Source organism: Pelobates fuscus, chromosome 11, assembly GCF_036172605.1.
Source record: "Pelobates fuscus isolate aPelFus1 chromosome 11, aPelFus1.pri, whole genome shotgun sequence".
Taxonomy (NCBI): Eukaryota; Metazoa; Chordata; class Amphibia; order Anura; family Pelobatidae; genus Pelobates; species Pelobates fuscus.
In genome coordinates, this window is record NC_086327.1 from 131,685,071 (window position 1) to 131,706,357 (window position 21,287).

General features: G+C 42.1%; 1 protein-coding gene across 1 annotated transcript; it reads left to right on the forward strand.

Moving 5' to 3' along the window:
- Positions 1-1,044: 1,044 nt before the first annotated feature.
- DCPS (decapping enzyme, scavenger) lies at positions 1,045-10,639 on the forward strand. Its single transcript, XM_063436607.1, has 6 exons — positions 1,045-1,976; positions 3,924-4,092; positions 4,440-4,585; positions 4,787-4,900; positions 6,269-6,379; positions 10,306-10,639. Exons 1-6 carry the CDS (start codon positions 1,824-1,826, stop codon positions 10,570-10,572), a joined length of 960 nt encoding a protein of 319 aa, XP_063292677.1. The 5' UTR covers positions 1,045-1,823; the 3' UTR covers positions 10,573-10,639.
- Positions 10,640-21,287: the final 10,648 nt, after the last annotated feature.

The window sequence follows — 21,287 nt, forward strand, 5'->3', positions numbered from 1 at the left end:
TGTAGCTTAAAGGGACATTCCACATCCCTCAAGCACTTTTGTTTGCTGAACAACTGCATTGGGAAGTCTGTGATTGGACAAGAGATCTGCAAGCTGTTTTTAGATATAACCATAATGAAAAAAGAAATGCAGTCATAAATGCATGTACGTTTTAATTTGGAATAGATATCCAAAACAGTGATTTGTTTGTTATTTGGTCATTGGAGTGTCTAGTTACAGTAATTTCATGATCAGGTGGCACTGGGCTCAGTATTAGTCAAGTAAAGGGTAAAGCTTGCCTTAAAGGGACATGATAGGCACCAAAACAACTTTAGCTCAAAGAGACACTAAAGGCACATTGAATTGGTCTGGCTACAATGTCCCTATTGCACTTAGTGCAGCAATGTAAAACATTGCAGTTTACATTGCAGCACTAAGACAGCTTCTAGTGGCTGTCTACCAGACACCCACTGGATGCGCTTCCAGAATGTTACTGGACTTTTGGACATCCAGCGTTGGCTGTTTACCCATAGGAAAGCATTGGTTCAATGCTTTCCTATGTGGAGGGCCTAATGCAGGGTGTAGCAAACTATTATCAGAGGAAATAGTAAATCCTAAATTAAACATAATTTGCAATAAAGAAAGTGTAAACATAGATTACTCGTTACAGGAAGTGTTTAAGAAGGCTGTGCAAGTCACAAGCAAGGAGGTGTGGCTAAGGCTGTGTGAACATTGTGATTTACATAGTTACATAGCTGAAAAGAGACTTGCGTCCATCAAGTTCACATTTGTTTTATGCGGTTGACCCAAAAGAAGGTCAAATAACCCAGTTGGAAGCACTACCAATTTTGCAACAAACTAGGAAGAAAATTCCTTCTTGACCCCAGAATGGCAGTCAGATTAATTCTTGGATCAAGAAGCTATTACCCTACTTTGAAAAATTATATAATTTAATATTTTGTTTTTGCAAGTATGCATCTAGCTGCTGTTTGAACAGCTGTATGGAATCTGATAAAACTAATGAGCCACTGCTGATTGAAATTGATTTAATTCCTAAATGGCAGAGAGTTGAGCAGTGAGACTGCAGGAGCAACAATGTATACACCAAAACTGCTCTATTAAGCTAGAATTGTTTTGGTTACTATAGCGTCCCTTTAAATTTTAATTAACTTTGAATATATGCTTTAGTTTAGTAAAGAAACTTTGTCAATGTTACAGTAATTCCATGGCCAGGCAGCAGGTGGCGCTGTGCTCAGTATTACAGTAATTCCATAGCCAGGCAGCAGGTGGCGCTATGCTCAGTATTACAGTAATTCCATGGCCAGGCAGCAGGTGGCGCTGTGCTCAGTATAACAGTAATTCCATGGCAAGGCAGCAGGTGGCGCTGTGTTCAGTATTACAGTAATTCCATGGCCAGGCAGCAGGTGACGCTGTGCTCAGTGGTACAGTAATTCCATGGCCAGGCAGCAGGTGGCGCTGTGCTCAGTATTACAGTAATTCCATGGCTAGGCAGCAGGTGGCGCTGTGCTCAGTATTACAGTAATTCCATGGCCAGGCAACAGGTGGCGCTGTGCTCAGTATTACAGTAATTCCATAGCCAGGCAGCAGGTGGCGCTGTGCTCAGTATTACAGTAGTTCCATGGCCAGGCAGCAGGTGGCGCTGTGCTCAGTATAACAGTAATTCCATGGCCAGGCAGCAGGTGGCGCTGTGCTCAGTATTACAGTAGTTCCATGGCCAGGCAGCAGGTGGCGCTGTGCTCAGTATTACAGTAGTTCCATGGCCAGGCAGCAGGTGGCGCTGTGCGCAGTCCTAACGCGCATGCGCAGAGCGGTCCCACGGAAGCATGGCTCAGAGCGGTGAGAAGAGGAAGCGGGAGGACAATGATGGCGGCATTGGGGACTCTGGTTCCTCACAGGAGCAGCCCCTGCCCGGCTTCCAGCTGCACTCAGTACTGCGAGAATCCGCGCGGGACAAAACCATCTTCCTGCACGGCAAAGTACGGGGGGAGCGGCCGGTACCATTCACACTGAGAGGAGGGGAGGAGGGGGGACAGCGGCTGATACCATTCACACTGGAAGGGGGGGGGGGCAGCGGCTGATACCATTCACACTGGGAGGGGGGGACAGCGGCTGATACCATTCACACTTGGAGGGGGGAACAGCGGCTGATACCATTCACAATGAGAGGGGGGGACAGCGGCTGATACCATTCACAATGAGAGGGGGGACAGCGGCTGATACCATTCACAATGAGAGGGGGGACAGCGGCTGATACCATTCACACTGGAAGGGGGGGCAGCGGCTGATACCATTCACACTGGGAGGGGGGGGACAGCGGCTGATACCATTCACACTTGGAGGGGGGAACAGCGGCTGATACCATTCACAATGAGAGGGGGGGACAGCGGCTGATACCATTCACAATGAGAGGGGGGGGACAGCGGCTGATACCATTCACAATGAGAGGGGGGGGACAGCGGCTGATACCATTCACAATGAGAGGGGGGGGACAGCGGCTGATACCATTCACACTGGAAGGGGGGGGCAGCGGCTGATACCATTCACAATGAGAGGGGGGGACAGCGGCTGATACCATTCACACGGGGGACAGCGGCTGATACCATTCAAACTGAGGGGGGGCAGCGGCTGATACCGTTCACACTGGGAGGGGGGGGACAGCGGCTGATACCGTTCACACTGGGAGGGGGGGGCAGCGGCTGATACCATTCACACTTGGAGGGGGGAACAGCGGCTGATACCATTCACAATGAGAGGGGGGGACAGCGGCTGATACCATTCACACTGGGAGGGGGGGACAGCGGCTGATACCATTCACACTGGGAGGGGGGACAGCGGCTGATACCATTCACACTGGGAGGGGGGACAGCGGCTGATACCATTCACACTGGGAGGGGGGACAGCGGCTGATACCATTCACACTGGGAGGGGGGACAGCGGCTGATACCATTCACACTGGGAGGGGGGACAGCGGCTGATACCATTCACACTGGGAGGGGGGACAGCGGCTGATACCATTCACACTGGGAGGGGGGGACAGCGGCTGATACCATTCACACTGGGAGGGGGGGACAGCGGCTGATACCATTCACACTGGGAGGGGGGACAGCGGCTGATACCATTCACACTGGGAGGGGGGACAGCGGCTGATACCATTCACACTGGGAGGGGGGACAGCGGCTGATACCATTCACACTGGGAGGGGGGACAGCGGCTGATACCATTCACACTGGGAGGGGGGACAGCGGCTGATACCATTCACACTGGGAGGGGGACAGCGGCTGATACCATTCACACTGGGAGGGGGACAGCGGCTGATACCATTCACACTGGGAGGGGGACAGCGGCTGATACCATTCACACTGGGAGGGGGACAGCGGCTGATACCATTCACACTGGGGGGGGCACAGCGGCTGATACCATTCACACTGGGGGGGGGACAGCGGCTGATACCATTCACACTGGGGGGGGGACAGCGGCTGATACCATTCACACTGGGAAATATCCTTTTAGCATATGTGCCCCCAGCGCCATACAGCATCTCCCTTCCGTTTATACAGAAGTAGTTTATAGATGTGGGTGAGTTTTAGTATCGGCTGAGCCGAGGTCCTCCGCTCTCTTTCTATCATCTGGTGGACATGTTAGTAAAGATCTGTACTTGGCTTACAGTTTTACGGGAAATAGAGAACGCCTTGGGAGTTGTCCGCTTTCTGCTATAGTAGAAATGGAGACCTCTTGCACAATACGCTGGAAAGCAAATCTAACTACCTAAAAAAAAACCTAAAGAGTTTATTAAAAACCAAAGCAAACAAGCAGCCCTAGCCGCTTTACTCGTATAATTATCCCCTAGTTTTATTTGAGAAATTTGACTATTTTTGTACCATTCATGTAACTGTTGCAGTGTCTCTCGTTTGTGTTATTGCTAGGTGACGAGTGTTTCTCACGGTACGCAAGATGCGGTGGTCATTCTGGAGCGATTTCCATTCCAAGCAGAAACCGTTTCCAGTCTGCTTACCAACCAGCCAGAGCTGAAGCTACAGTTAAAGAATGACATTTACAGTGTTTATCATTTGAACCCCCCTCCAGAACTAAATGGTGAGCACCTACAGCTAAACTGCTATTGAGCCACGCCGGCCATAGACATCGCTGTGAATAGCGCTTTAATTGGACACATACTCTGGGGCCCTGTTTGGCATAGTTTTCCGATAACGAGGACTTTCAGTCATGTCTTTGGCTAAACATGTGCTAAGCAGTTGTGTGATGACCTATGATTGTGTATTGGATGGTTTTACTCAGAAATCAAACGTTGTAAAATGTACCTTTTGTAGACATGCAATTTTAATTAAGGTGTTAACACGTTTGATGGTTGCTTCATGCAGATATTCATGTTTTGAGAAATAATGCTAAATAATAACTTTTTTTTCTGGGTTCTCCTTAACCAGAAGTGAAAACCACGGTTATCTGCCCTGCTACAGAGAAACATATCAAGAAGTATCTGCATCAAGACTTGTACTTAATCCACGAGACCGGGGAGGATTATAAAACCATTACATTGCCATTTATTGAGGCTCAGAGTTTCAGCATTCAGGTAACGCACTGAGCTACAAAGCCCTGAACTTGGCATGCCACCCAGAGGCCATGTGTCGAACTTCAAGCCTATTGTATGGAATTTGTGCCAGTTAAATTATGGTGTGTGTATTCTGTGCATACTGCTTGTATCTCATTTTTTTCTAGAAGTCGCTCATTATATAATTTCATGCCCGTTAATGACTGTGTCCTGCTCTTATAGTGGGTTTACAATATCCTGGATAAGAAGGCAGAGTCTGAACGCATAATTCATGAAGATCCAGACCCCGAGCATGGTTTTATCCTCATTCCAGATTTTAAGTGGAATCAGAAACAGGTACGGAGAATACATTCCCTCTGATTTTTTTCGGCTATATTAAAAAATATTTAAACAAAAACTTTGTTTTTTGGGGGGTGTGTATGTATATATATTTTCTGGGTTATATCAGGACAGACACCACACTGATTATTTATTAAAGGGAGGAATTCATAATTAAGTTATAGCCGAACTATATAATTTCTCTAATTCCTCTCTGCTTGTCTTTCCGCTACCTTGGCTTTAAAGGGTCACTCCACTTTTCCATTGTGGTATATCTAAGCCAGCTTGTAAACGCTTCGAGCAGTTTTTACAAGCCCTCCCCTTCTAACCCCGCCCAGACGTTCTGTGACTGCCCAATCACATACTTCCCAATGCAGCTCAATGAGAAGTCTTTGCAAGGTAGGTGCTCTGGGCAATTGCTGCCTCTAGAGTTGATCTCCACTGATCTAACCAAACGAGGAAGTAAGATTACTTGTTGTCTGACACTTTTATAAATTAACCTCGTTACACCTCCCTGGCTGTCAATTTCTATTTTACTTTTTTTACATGCCCAAGAAGTTGCCTGTATTTGTTGACCCCAAGTGTAATTACCTTTAGTTTTACATCAAATCAAACACAACACCTGTATCTAGTATGCAAACTTACTGGTTGTTAATGTAAAACCACATTTTCTCTGAGATAAAACAAAAATAGAAATCTGTACTGCATCCCATATATAAAGGTGTCCTGTCCCGCATAACACTAAACAACAGAAACCTGGAATCCGTGAGTATTTATTTTATATTCATGTGTTAAAATGGGTTTACCCTCCCAAGATACTGAGGACACTTTCCCCCCAACATGTTAAACATTTTTCCTCAGACTCCCTAAAGCCAGTTATCTTTTCGGAGGAATTTAATCTCCCAGTGTAGACCCAGTAATCACAATCTGTACTGTGTGAATTCAATGTTTTGTTTTAGTTTTGCAATGACGAATTGTAGTCTACCAGTTTCTGTTGATGATCAGTTTGCTAATTACTGTATCATGTTTACGTTCTGGGCTGAAGAACTGAAAAAGAGAAATTATGAGCCTGCAGACTGACAAACTGGCCTTATCCCAAATTACCTGCAAGGATTTATTTACTGGGCGCAGGAGCCTGTTTTACAACCACAAAATAGTTTCAAATACCAGTTTCTTTTATAGGTAGGAGGCCACCTTCGTGAAGACCTGCATAGCTTGTGGTTACATTTTTTGGTAAAAACGCCCAGCCCTTGCCGGATTAATTAACTCCTTGCACTTTTAGCTGCATGCCTACAGATTAGCCAAACGTTGTGTAGAAGACAATTGTTTTATTTTGCCAAATTAGAGATCTGATAGCTGCAAGTGAATCCTTTCTTGTCTTCACAGGTAGAAGATCTGTACCTCATTGCTATTTGCCATCCCCGTGGCATCAAGTCTCTGCGGGATCTCACTTCCGATCATCTTCCATTGTTAAGAAACATTTTGCGCGAGGGACAGGTGAGCTTCCCTGTCTGTCATATCGGTCTGCCTCCAGAATATTGTTTGCTCTTTCCTGAAATACAGTTTGTCAAAGGGCAGACATTCTATGTACATTAGGAAATGTGTGTTGTGAATCTGTAACAACAGACAGATTTAGTGGTAGACACAAGGCAGACAAACATCACCGATTGCTGGGTAAATAAATACGTGGCAGCCTAGCTTTGTAACAATTACTGTAAGCATAGCGCTTTGATGGCATGTATCAGCCTAGCTTTGTAACAATTACCACAAGCATAGTGCTTTGATGGTGTGAGGCAATGAGAGAGACTTTCCCCCATCATATGAAAATATATTAGGGTGGCCTCTAGCTTACAGAGCATAATGGGACCTAGTTTCTACCATAGGTTTAATATTCTATTCTGCAAAGACCAATTTCCTACCTTTTTTGATGATCAGCTATTCATATTTCCACAAATAAATATAAACATTTTATGAAGTAGATTTATTTTTATCTTCATGGATTCTGGGAGGTTCTATAACAACAACATTTAAAGGAACACTATAGGATTAGGAACACAAACATGTATTCCTGACCCTATAGTGTAAAACCACCATCTAGCCCCTCTTCCCTCCCTAAATATAGTAAAATTGTACTTGTACTCAAGTCTGCAGCTGCTGCCTCTGATCTATCTGCTGACATCATCAGAAGTGGTGGTGTGAACCAATCACAATGCTTCCCCACAGGAGGCAGGTCAGGGGTAGAGCCAGCACAAGCCAAACACAGCCCTGGCCAATCCACATTTTCTCATAGGGATACATTGAATCAGTGCATCTCTGTGAGAAGAGTTCAGTGTCTGCATGAAGAGGGTGGAGACACTGAATGGCATGTGTAGCACTGCCCCAGGAAGTACCTCTAGTAGATATCTGAGGAGTGGCCAGTGGAGGTAGCGCTAGGCTGTAATGTAAACACTGCATTTTCTCTGAAAATAGTGTTTACTACAAAAATCTGAAGGGAAGGATTCTATGCACCAGAACAAATACAATAAACTGTAGTTATTCTGGTGACTATAGTATCCCTTTAAATAGTGCAATCGGTAAACCAACTATAAGGCATGGAAAAATTTAATTCCTGGATAACGTTAGTGATGTACTTTAACATATTTTTATTAGATTAGTAAACAAGCAGTACCATTGATAAGGCCGAGAAAACTTAAAGAACAAATTACTATAAATAACTCATTTAGTACATCAACAAGATACCAGCGACAATGCACCGGCCAGTGAGAGAATTTGTTAGAGCACCGAACTATCCACAGCATTGAGGACCAACTGTGGACCTCTAACTGTAAAACACAACTCCCATGGCCTTAATGTTTGCAAAGCATCATGGGATCTGGAAACTTGTTTTACCTTTTAGACTTATTGGTAAACATCATGGAACTAAGCCTAACCATACCTACTGTCAAAAAAGGGGAATCATTTTTATTTATTTTGTGAAGCACGAGACTGCTTTCTCCTCTTTTGTCCATTTATTTAAAAGCATTTTTTAACATCCGTTTAAAGTGAAACTCTGACTTTCCAGAATCTTTAATGCTGTGTATATTTAGCCTTTTACTTAACAAATCAATAAATTCGTGATGTGTGAGAAATAAATTAATTGTACAAAATCCTCCAACATAGCTCCCTGTCAATCATTGTTATAAGCTCCGCCCTTTACACCTGGCAGTCAGCATAGAGAGAGCCACCTCCATCTTAGCTCCCTGTCAATCATTGTTATAAGCTCCGCCCTTTACACCTGGCAGTCAGTATAGAGAGAGCCACCTCCATCTTAGCTCCCTGTCAATCATTGTTATAAGCTCCGCCCTTTACACCTGGCAGTCAGCATAGAGAGATCCGCCTCCATCTTAGCTCCCTGTCAATCATTGTTATAAGCTCCGCCCTTTACACCTGGCAGTCAGTATAGAGAGAGCCACCTCCATCTTAGCTCCCTGTCAATCATTGTTATAAGCTCCGCCCTTTACACCTGGCAGTCAGTATAGAGAGAGCCACCTCCATCTTAGCTCCCTGTCAATCATTGTTATAAGCTCCGCCCTTTACACCTGGCAGTCAGTATAGAGAGAGCCACCTCCATCTTAGCTCCCTGTCAATCATTGTTATAAGCTCCGCCCTTTACACCTGGCAGTCAGTATAGAGAGAGCCACCTCCATCTCAGCTCCCTGTCAATCATTGTTATAAGCTCCGCCCTTTACACCTGGCAGTCAGTATAGAAAGAGCCACCTCCATCTTAGCTCCCTGTCAATCATTGTTATAAGCTCCGCCCTTTACACCTGGCAGTCAGTATAGAGAGAGCCACCTCCATCTTAGCTCCCTGTCAATCATTGTTATAAGCTCCGCCCTTTACACCTGGCAGTCAGCATAGAGAGATCCGCCTCCATCTTAGCTCCCTGTCAATCATTGTTATAAGCTCCGCCCTTTACACCTGGCAGTCAGTATAGAGAGAGCCACCTCCATCTTAGCTCCCTGTCAATCATTGTTATAAGCTCCGCCCTTTACACCTGGCAGTCAGTATAGAGAGAGCCACCTCCATCTTAGCTCCCTGTCAATCATTGTTATAAGCTCCGCCCTTTACACCTGGCAGTCAGTATAGAGAGAGCCACCTCCATCTTAGCTCCCTGTCAATCATTGTTATAAGCTCCGCCCTTTACACCTGGCAGTCAGTATAGAGAGAGCCACCTCCATCTCAGCTCCCTGTCAATCATTGTTATAAGCTCCGCCCTTTACACCTGGCAGTCAGTATAGAAAGAGCCACCTCCATCTTAGCTCCCTGTCAATCATTGTTATAAGCTCCGCCCTTTACACCTGGCAGTCAGTATAGAGAGAGCCACCTCCATCTTAGCTCCCTGTCAATCATTGTTATAAGCTCCGCCCTTTACACCTGGCAGTCAGTATAGAGAGAGCCACCTCCATCTTAGCTCCCTGTCAATCATTGTTATAAGCTCCGCCCTTTACACCTGGCAGTCAGTATAGAGAGAGCCACCTCCATCTCAGCTCCCTGTCAATCATTGTTATAAGCTCCGCCCTTTACACCTGGCAGTCAGTATAGAAAGAGCCACCTCCATCTTAGCTCCCTGTCAATCATTGTTATAAGCTCCGCCCTTTACACCTGGCAGTCAGTATAGAGAGAGCATACAGAGATGAGGAGAAATGAAACAATGTTACTATTTCTCCTCCTTTATTAGCATTGCGTGCCCTGACTGTGCCTTGTCTGAGCTGGACAATGATGTCATTTGTTAAATCTTTTAAGGGACACTCTTTAAGGTTTCAGTTCTTGCAAAAACATAATAGACAGGGATATAAGTTTGAGAGATCTGATTGACATTCTGGGATCAAGAAGGAATTTGTTGCAATATTGGAAGTGCTTCAACTGGGTTTTTCACTTTCTTTTGGATCAACAGCAAAAACTGTTGCGAGAAAGGCTTAACTCTATGGACACATGTCTCTTTCCAGGCTGAGTAACTATGCCATTCCCGTGACTCGACCTTTCCGCTTTAAAGGACATTTGATTGAAGAATTCTGGTGGAATTTACTCCGCTGTTATTACAGCACAAAAACAGCCCAAATTGCTTGTTCTGATTTTCCACAATAAATATCACTCCCCTGTGTTTGTAGTGCTCAGTCGGCTGGTGACAGTGACAAATTACTTTCATCTGGTTTATTTAATAACATTAGCATTTAGAATAAATTTCAAATAAACTGAAAGTATAGCTGACTCACAGAAGTTGTCCACTTTGGCTGTTGTGACCTTAATTAGAAATTTACCTTGAATTCTTCACTAGGGAATAACGATGTCCTTGTTGTGAGACGTAATGTGAGGGATGATAAATACTGTAATTTAGCCATGGTTTCTCACGTCCTTGTTTTAAGTGATGTTTTTATTGTTGTAGGAAGCCATATTGAAGCGCTATGGTATCCATGGAAACCAGCTACGAATTTACCTTCATTATCAGCCTTCATATTATCACCTGCACGTACATTTCACTGCACTCGGACATGACGCTCCTGGCATTTCTGTGGACCGTGCTCATCTTCTGTGCGATGTGATCCAAAACCTAGAATGCGACCCACAATACTACAAAACACGAACATTAACATATGCCCTTAGGGCAGGTGAAGAGCTCCTGGAAAAATATAGAGCAGCTGGAAAATGTTAAATGTTTTAAATGTTGATTGTGATTTTTTTTTTTTTTTTATACTGTAGGAAAGAAAATACAAATAAAACGTGACACTTTTTTTATTATGAGATGTCTGAGGTGTAAAGTACCTGTCTGTTTTTGAAGTTGAGGAATCAGACCTGTCGATGGACTGTGATGTGGCCAGGTCTCCAGTAATTACATACATGTGTATTATTTATTTTTACAAAACAATAAGTGCAGGCCCAACCCAACAAGAACAGCCAGCTTTTTCACAATACCGTTAGGAACAGCCTCCACCTTCCAGGAGCAGCCAGTAATTACACAAAAGTTAATAACCGGCACCACCTAGGAAGGACAGACAGACAATCCATAAAACCCTCAGTAAGAGATCCCACCTACCTGGAACAGCCAGTAATTCCACTAAAACTTTAGTACCAGGCCCTACCTACCCACCACGAAGAGCCAGCCATTCCATAAAACCGTTATTACAGGCCCCACCCAGAGAAGAGCCAGTAATTCCGCAAAACCGTTATTACAGGCCCCACCCAGAGAAGAGCCAGTAATTCCACAAAACCATTGGTAACAGACCCCAACTACCAGAACAACCAGTAATTCCACAAAACCATTGGTAACAGGCCCCAACTACCAGAACAACCAGTATATCCACAAAACTGTTGGTAACAGCCCCCCCACCAGGAAGAGCCAGTAATTCCACAAAATCAATAGTAACAGGCTCCACCCACCATGTCAACAAAAGGATGCAGGACATTCTAAGTCATTCGGACACGTCCATGCACTTTCTGGACACAGGAATGAATAAATGCCTTATTGTTTCATAGTTGATGTGTGTTTATATCCACATTTAAGTATAACTCCTATGATCCCCAGAGCCCTGTAATCGACTTGTCGACTGGTAGGGAATAATAGGAGTTTCGGGTTGCCACATGTTATATTCCTGTTCTGCTATTCACACAGAAGGTTTTTATTTTATTTTTTTATAAAGGAATTAAGAAATATTGTAACTGCTGGGAAAGCAAGCAATTCATGTATTCTATGATTTTACTTGTGTTGACATATTGCACTACTCAGATGTTGCAGCCCACTTCTTGTTTTTCAGTCAACGGTTTTCAGATCTCTACAAAACACGCTATCAAACTATCTAAACACTGAACTTTATTTGCTAAACATAGAATTGTGGCGAAACAAAAACCACATTTGCACAAGTTCAGGCTAAAATTGACAAACTGGGCATGTAGGGGAAGTGTGGAATATGACAAGTTTTTTTCTGTGGTTTAATTTATTTTATGGATTTCAGTATTCACTGTTCAGGGGGTCACTAACTACACGCTATTTATCAGAAGGTAATTATTCCAGAGAACAAACCACTTTATCTTCTCAACCTCCACTCACCATGCAAAGAAAGACACCCAAGTCTTGGCTGGAACCACGTATTGTGTTTATAAATAAGAGGTCTAGGGAATTTCTTCTAAGACATTATGGACTCGTGTCCCAGCTTGTTCCATTCATATAGTGACAAATTGGAAATCACTAAATCGGCTGTTACTTGCGATGTCCCACTTTCTGTGTTTTACTGATTGCCCTAAACACAACTCCAGTTAGCTTCATTCATAAAACACATGGATTACGCTATTTTCTCTCTTGTAAATACATATTTTTTTTTTAAATCTGCAGGATTCAAAGTGAGTTTTATGTTTCACGTCAAGATAGACAAACCATGCATCTCATACATGTTGGCTGTCAGAGCAGTAAATTAATAAGTATTGTCATTATTAAAGAACTACTCATTGATCAAGCAATGTCATTCTGTGTTTTGTCTTTTAAAGCCCAGGGCAGCAGAGTGTTTTCTTTATTTTCTATGGGAGTGCAGAGGGAGAAGGAGACAACAAATTGTTATAGTTAGTCATCAATTTCTGAACCTCTGCCCCTTCACTAAGCTCAGATCGAGATTCGTCCCCAGTGTCTATAGAAACATAGAATGTGACGGCAGATAAGAACCATTCGGCCCATCTAGTCTGCCCAGTTTTCTAAATACTTTCATTAGTCCCTGGGCTTATCTTATAGTTAGGATAGCCTAATGCCTATCCCACGCATGCTTAAACTCCCTCACTGTGTTAACCTCTACCACTATGTTTAGTGAATGAACCTGTATTTACCGTCTGTAGTAGATTTCACTAGACAGAATTCAAGTGTCTTTTTTTTTTTTTATATCTGTGTTAATGATTTTAATAGTTTTCAAGTCCATTATAATACTGACAGCAACATGACAGCCCCATGGAAACTTCTAGTAATACACAGGCAGCCCCATGGAAACTTCAAATAATATTCTGACAGCCCCATAGAAAGTTCTAGTAATACACAGACAGCCCCATGGAAAGTTCCAGCGTTATACAGACAGTCCCATGGAAAGTTCCAGCGTTATACAGTCCGTCCCATGGAAAGTTCCAGCGTTATACAGACAGTCCCATGGAAAGTTCCAGCGTTATACAGTCCGTCCCATGGAAAGTTCCAGCGTTATACAGACAGTCCCATGGAAAGTTCCAGCGTTATACAGTCCGTCCCATGGAAAATTCCAGCATTATACAGTCCGTCCCATGGAAAGTTCCAGCGTTATACAGTCCGTCCCATGGAAAGTTCCAGCGTTATACAGTCCGTCCCATGGAAAATTCCAGCATTATACAGTCCGTCCCATGGAAAGTCCCAGCATTATACAGACACCATCCCATGGAAAGTTCCAGCATTATACAGACACCGTCCCATGGAAAGTTCCAGCATTATACAGACACCATCCCATGGAAAGTTCCAGCATTATACAGACACCATCCCATGGAAAGTTCCAGCATTATACAGACACCGTCCCATGGAAAGTTCCAGCATTATACAGACACCGTCCCATGGAAAGTTCCAGCATTATACAGACACTATCCCATGGAAAGTTCCAGCATTATACAGAAACCATCCCATGTAAAGTTCCAGCATTATACAGACAGTCCCATGGAAAGTTCCAGCATTATACAGACAGTCCCATGGAAAGTTCCAGCATTATACAGACACCGTCCCATGGAAAGTCCCAGCATTCTACAGTCCGTCCCATGGAAAGTTCCAGCATTATACAGACACCGTCCCATGGAAAGTTCCAGCGTTATACAGACAGTCCCATGGAAAGTTCCAGCATTATACAGACAGTCCCATGGAAAGTTCCAGCATTATACAGACACCGTCCCATGGAAAGTCCCAGCATTATACAGTCCGTCCCATGGAAAGTTCCAGCATTATACAGTCCGTCCCATGGAAAGTCCCAGCATTATACAGTCCGTCCCATGGAAAGTTCCAGCATTATACAGACACCGTCCCATGGAAAGTTCCAGCGTTATACAGACAGTCCCATGGAAAGTTCCAGCATTATACAGTCCGTCCCATGGAAAGTTCCAGCATTATACAGTCCGTCCCATGGAAAGTTCCAGCATTATACAGTCCGTCCCATGGAAAGTTCCAGCATTATACAGTCCGTCCCATGGAAAGTTCCAGCATTATACAGACCACAATGATTAATGGAGTTAAATTAAAAGTCTGACAGGTGCAATGAAACACTCTGTCTGTATACAGACAACACAGATTAAAGCGTAATATAGTGTTAGAAATACAAACTAATTTCATAACTTTATAGTGTCCCTTTATAACCTTCTTTATTTCAGCACCGATGCCCCTCGGCGCTGGGTCAGGCTCCCCCAATGTCAGTTGATGTGGAAAGAACTTAATGCGCATGCGCGGCAAGCACCACGCGCACATTACCTCTTCCCCATAGCATTGAATCAATACTGTTTTATAGGGATTTAGAAGACTCTGGACGTCCTCATGCACTGTGTTTGTCCAGCATTGTTTCACAGAGCCAAACTCTGTTAGAGGCCAGGAAGCGCCTCTAAAACTGCTGTTTGCAGCTGCAGTGCTACAATGACAGAGACACTGCTATGAGATAACATGGTCTGGGTGTCTGTCTATAGAGTCCCTATCATGTAGGTTACAGGAGACAGAGGCCTTTCATAAAGAGACCACACGGATTAGTTAGTGGAGGCTGTTAGAGCTAAATGGAGACAATGCATTTCAAAAACATTGAATAGGCAATAAAACAAATAATTAACACAGAATATTTTTAATTTTCTAAATGTATACTTCCTTTAGTCATCTTCTAGAACTAATGGGTTTTGACATGTGTTCATTTACCTACCTAAAAAGACATATTTTATGCTGTGAAACATGGCTGCATACACATTTGAACACAGCATAATGAGGTTGAAATAATTTACATAGTATGCCAGGCTATGCCTTGACAGCATTGTGCACACTAGAACTAAAGATATATAGAAAACCTGTTCCTTACAGTATATCTGTTGTACACCATCCTTAAAGCAATTATTAGAACTGTTGTACTTACTATTTTTCTTGGTATAATTTAAAATTGTCAATGAAACCTTCATTACTAAAAAAAAAAAAAAAAATCACAAAAGGTGTCATCTGAACATAAAAGAAACACAACAATTGTTTCAATTACGGATAAGAATGTGAGAAAATGTCAGAGGGGACAGTTTTACTGTAAATATATACTGCGGTGTGCTATCGGATTGTTAGTGCTTTATATATATATATATATATATATATATATATATATATACACTTCGAAAAGTAGGCGTCTAAAAGCATTTGGCACATGCTAAGCATTCCTCCTTCCAGCTAAAAATATGTACATTAAGGATATGTATCAAACAGTCCTTCCTGCACTCCATGAAATGTATACGTTAACAGATAAGGAACCGATTTTGAAAAACTCTTGAAATAGGAACCCATCTGTTAACCAGCTGCCCTGTTACTGTCAGTCAGGGACCTGCACTTTGTGTCCACTGCCCAGAACAAACTTACTGACGTTACCTGTCACTAGTGAAACCTTGCAATCACGATGGTTTAATGTTCCACTATTGCGTTGCATGTTGGATTTCAAGTGCTTACACATTCTGTGTTAAGATTCATTGAGAGACTTGGAACCAGATCAATATATCCCTTTCTGTGTTGGTTTTTTTTAACCGACGCCCGTCTCATAAGGAAACTCACGCCCTTTCTTTGAATAGCTCTAGTATTTATTCCAGAAATGGGATACAGTTTCATAACACACAAAGTCATGACTATTCTAGCAATGTATCACAGATTGTGTTAAAGCGAGCCTGCAACAAATCCTTCCAGCCTCCCCCACATTAAAATGAAATCTCTAAAATATATATTATGTGTTGGCTTAATAGGAATCAGTTATTTTTAAAACATTTACTGTGGTTACTGTCACAGCTGTCTCCCACCCTAACAGAATGCAATGTATTCCATTATTTTCTTTTATATTCCAAGCATTTTATTTTCTTGATTGGAACATTTAAAGGAACACTATAGGGTCAGGAACACAAACATGTATCCCTGACCCTATAGAGTTAAAACCACTACCTAGCCACCCCCTGGCCAATCAGCATCTACTCATAGAGATTAATTAAATCAATGCATCTCTATGAGAAGAATTCAGTGTCTGCATGCAGAGGGAGGAGACACTGAATGTCAGTCACACTGTGCAGCACTGCCCCAGGAAGCACCTCTAGTAGCCATCTGAGGAGTGGCCAGTGAAGTTATCACTAGGCTGTAATATAAACACTGCATTTTATCTGAAAAGACAGCTTTTACTACAAAAAACCTGAAGGGAATGATTATACTCACCAGAACAAATAATAAAGAGAGGCAGTGATATTATATAGAGAGGCAGGGATGTATTATAGAAAGGTGGGGATATAACATAGAGAGGCAGGGATATCATATAGAGAGGAAGGGATATAATATAGAGAGGCGGGGATATAATATAGAGAGGCGGGGATATAATATAGAGAGGCGGGGATATAATATATAGGGAGGCAGGGATATAATATAGAGAGGCAGGGATATTATAGAAAGGTGGGGATATAACATAGAGAGGCAGGGATATAATAAAGAGAGCAGGGATATTATAGAGTGAGGCAGGGATATAATAAAGAGAGGCAGGGATATAACATAGAGAGGCAGGGATATAATATAGAGAGGCAGGGATATAATATAGAGAGGCAGGGATATAATATAGAGAGGCAGGGATATAATATAGAGAGGTGGGGATATAACATAGAGAGGCAGGGATATAATATAGAGAGGCAGGGATATAATATAGAGAGGCAGGGATATAATATAGAGAGGTGGGGATATAACATAGAGAGGCAGGGATATAATATAGAGAGGCAGGGATATAATATAGAGCATGGGGATATAATAAAGAGAGGCAGGGATATAATATAGAGAGGCAGGGATATAATATAGAGAGGTGGGGATATAACATAGAGAGGCAGGGATATAATATAGAGCATGGGGATATAATAAAGAGAGGCAGGGATATAATATAGAGAGGCAGGGATATAATATAGAGAGGTGGGGATATAACATAGAGAGGCAGGGATATAATAGAGAGAGGCAGTGGTTAAATATATAGGGAGGTGGGGATATAACATAGAGAGACAGGGATATAATAAAGAGAGCAGGGATATTATAGAGAGAGGCAGGGATATAACATAGAGAGACAGGGATATAATATAGAGAGATGGGGATATGACATAGAGATGCAGGGATATAATATAGAGAGGCAGGGATATAATATAGAGAGGCAGGGATATAACATAGAGAGGCAGGGATATAATATAGAGAGGCAGGGATATAATATAGAGCATGGGGATATAATAAAGAGAGGCAGGGATATAATATAGAGAGGCAGGGATATAATATAGAGAGGTGGGGATATAACAGAGAGGCAGGGATATAATATAGAGCATGGGGATATAATAAAGAGAGGCAGGAATATAATATAGAGAGGCAGGGATATAATATAGAGGCAGGGATATAATATAGAGCATGGGGATATAATAAAGACAGGCAGGGATATAATATAGAGAGGCAGGGATATAACATAGAGAGGCAGGGATATAACATAGAGAGGCAGAAATATATAATATAGAGCATGGGGATATAATAAAGAGAGGCAGGAATATAATATAGAGAGGCAGGGATATAATATAGAGAGGTGGGGATATAATATAGAGAGGCAGGGATATAATATAGAGAGGCAGGGATATAATATAGAGAGGCAGGGATATAATATAGAGCATGGGGATATAATATAGAGCATGGGGATATAATAAAGAGAGGCAGGAATATAATATAGAGAGGCAGGGATATAATATAGAGCATGGGGATATAATAAAGAGAGGCAGGAATATAATATAGAGAGGCAGGGATGTAATATAGAGAGGTGGGGATATAACATAGAGAGGCAGGGATATAATATAGAGAGGCAGGGATATAATATAAAGAGGCAGGGATGTAATATAGATAGGTGGGGCTATAACATAGAGAGGCAGGGATATAATAGAGAGAGGCAGGGATATAATATAGAGAGGCAGGGATATAATAAAGAGAGGCAGGGATATAATATAGAGAGGCAGGGATATAATAAAGAGAGGCAGGGATATAATAAAGAGAGACAGTGATATAATATAGAGAGGCAGGGATATAATATAGAGAGGTGGGGATATAATAAGGAGATGCAGGGATATAATATAGAGAGGCAGGGATATAATATAGAGAGATGTTGATATAATATAGAGAGGCAGGGATATAATATAGAGAGATGTTGATATGACATAGAGAGGCAAGGATATAATATAGAGAGGTGGTGATATAATATAGAGAGGTGGGGACATAACACAGAGAGGCAGGGAATATAATATAGAGAGTCAGGGATATAATAAAGAGAGGCAGGGATATAATATAGAGAAGCAGTGATATAATATAGAGAGGTGGGGATATAACATAGAGAGGCAGGAATATAATATAGAGAGGCAAGGATATAATATAGAGCGTGGGGATATAACATAGATAGGCAGGGATATAATAAAGAGAGGTAGGGATATAATATAGATAGGAAGGGATATAATATAGAGAGGCGGGGATATAATATAGAGAGGCGAGGATATAATATAGAGAGGCAGGGATATAATAGAGAGAGGCAGGGATATTATAGAGAGGCAGGGATATAATAAAGAGAGGTAGGGATATAATATAGAGAGGAAGGGATATAATAGAGAGAGGTGGGGACATAATAGAGAGAAGCAGGGATATAATATAGAGAGGAAGGGATATAATATAGAGAAGCGGGGATATAATATAGAGAGGCAGGGATATAATAGAGAGAGGTGGGGATATAATAGAGAGAAGCAGGGATATAATATAGAGAGGAAGGGATATAATATAGAGAGGCAGGGATATAATATAGAGAGGCAGGGATATAATAGAGAGAGGCGGGGATATAATATAGAGAGGCGGGGATATAATATAGAGAGGCGGGGATATAATATAGAGAGGCAGGGATATAATAGAGAGAGGTGGGGATATAATAAAGAGAGACAGGGATATAATATAGAGAGGTGGCGATATAATATAGAGAGGTGGGGACATAACATAGAGAGGCAGGGAATATAATATAGAGAGGCAGGGATATAATATAGAGAGGCAGGGATATAATATAGAGAGGCAGGGAATATAATATAGAGAGGCAGGGATATAATATAGAGCATGGGGATATAATAAAGAGAGGCAGGGATATAATATAGAGCATGGGGATATAATTAAGAGGAATATAATATAGAGAGGCAGGGATGTAATATAGAGAGGTGGGGATATAACAGAGAGGCAGGGATATAATAAAGAGAGGCAGGGATATAATATAGAGAGGCAGGGATATAATATAGAGAGGCAGGGATATAATATAGAGAGGCAGGGATATAATAAAGAGAGGCAGGGATATAATAAAGAGAGGCAGGGCAGGGATATAATATAGAGAGGCAGGGATATAATATAGAGAGGTGGGGATATAATATAGAGAGGCAGGGATATAATAAGGAGATGCAGGGATATAATATAGAGAGGCAGGGATATAATATAGAGAGATGTTGATATAATATAGAGAGGCAGGGATATAATATAGAGAGGCAAGGATATAATATAGAGAGGCAGGGATATAATAAGGAGATGCAGGGATATAATATAGAGAGGCAGGGATATAATATAGAGAGATGTTGATATAATATAGAGAGGCAGGGATATAATATAGAGAGGCAAGGATATAATATAGAGAGGTGGTGATATAATATAGAGAGGTGGGGACATAACACAGAGAGGCACGGAATATAATATAGAGAGGCAGGGATATAATATAGAGAAGCGGGGATATAATATAGAGAGGTGGGGATATAACAGAGAGGCAGGAATATAATATAGAGAGGCAAGGATATAATATAGAGCGTGGGGATATAACATAGATAGGCAGGGATATAATAAAGAGAGGTAGGGATATAATATAGATAGGAAGGGATATAATATAGAGAGGCGGGGATATAATATAGAGAGGCAGGGATATAATAGAGAGAGGCAGGGATATAATAGAGAGAGGCAGGGATATAATAAAGAGAGGTAGGGATATAATATAGAGAGGAAGGGATATAATAGAGAGAGATGGGGACATAATAGAGAGAAGCAGGGATATAATATAGAGAGGCAGGGATATAATAGAGAGAGGTGGGGATATAATAGAGAGAAGCAGGGATATAATATAGAGAGGCAGGGATATAATATAGAGAGGCAGGGATATAATATAGAGAGGCAGGGATATAATATAGAGAGGCAGGGATATAATAGAGAGAGGCGGGGATATAATATAGAGAGGCAGGGATATAATAGAGAGAGGTGGGGATATAATAAAGAGAGACAGGGATATAATATAGAGAGGTGGCGATATAATATAGAGAGGTGGGGACATAACATAGAGAGGCAGGGAATATAATATAGAGAGGCAGGGATATAATATAGAGAGGCAGGGAATATAATATAGAGAGGCAGTGATATAATATAGAGAGGTGGGGATATAACATAGAGAGGCAGGGATATAATATAGAGAGGCAGGGATATAATATAGAGCATGGGGATATAACATAGATAGGCAGGGATATAATAAAGAGAGGTAGGGATATAATATAGAGAGGAAGGGATATAATATAGAGAGGCGGGGATATAATATAGAGAGGCAGGGATATTATAGAGAGAGGCGGGGATATTATAGAGAGAGGCGGGGATATAATATAGAGAGGCAGGGATATTATAGAGAGAGGCAGGGATATAATATAGAGAGGCGGGGATATAATATAGAGAGGCAGGGATATTATAGAGAGAGGCAGGGATATAAAATAGAGAGTGTGGATATAACAGATAGGCAGGAATATAATAAAGAGAGTCAGGGATATAATAAAGCGAGGCAGGGATATAATAAAGCGAGGCAGGGATATAATATAGAGAGGCGGGATATAATATAGAGAGGCGGGGATATAATAAAGAGAGTCAGGGATATAATAAAGCGAGGCAGGGATATAATATAGAGAGGCGGGGATATAATATAGAGCAAGTTCAGTCTTGTGCAACTTGAATTTTAAGTGCACCCCCTGGTGCTACACCTTTAATTCTGAAGGACAAAGTACAAACGTTTCAGGCAGAAGCCCTTTATCAATGCTGAAGGACTGTTGGAACTACAGTGTGGAGATATTGCTGCACTGTGGAAAGCTTTT

Bases quoted from the DNA above. Each gene is read 5' to 3' on its own strand.
- DCPS (XM_063436607.1), top strand. From the start codon at position 1,824: ATGGCTCAGAGCGGTGAGAAGAGGAAGCGGGAGGACAATGATGGCGGC. The intron at 4,901-6,268 runs GTACGGAGAATA...TTGTCTTCACAG, and splicing joins TTAAGTGGAATCAGAAACAG to GTAGAAGATCTGTACCTCAT. The intron at 6,380-10,305 runs GTGAGCTTCCCT...TTATTGTTGTAG, and splicing joins ACATTTTGCGCGAGGGACAG to GAAGCCATATTGAAGCGCTA.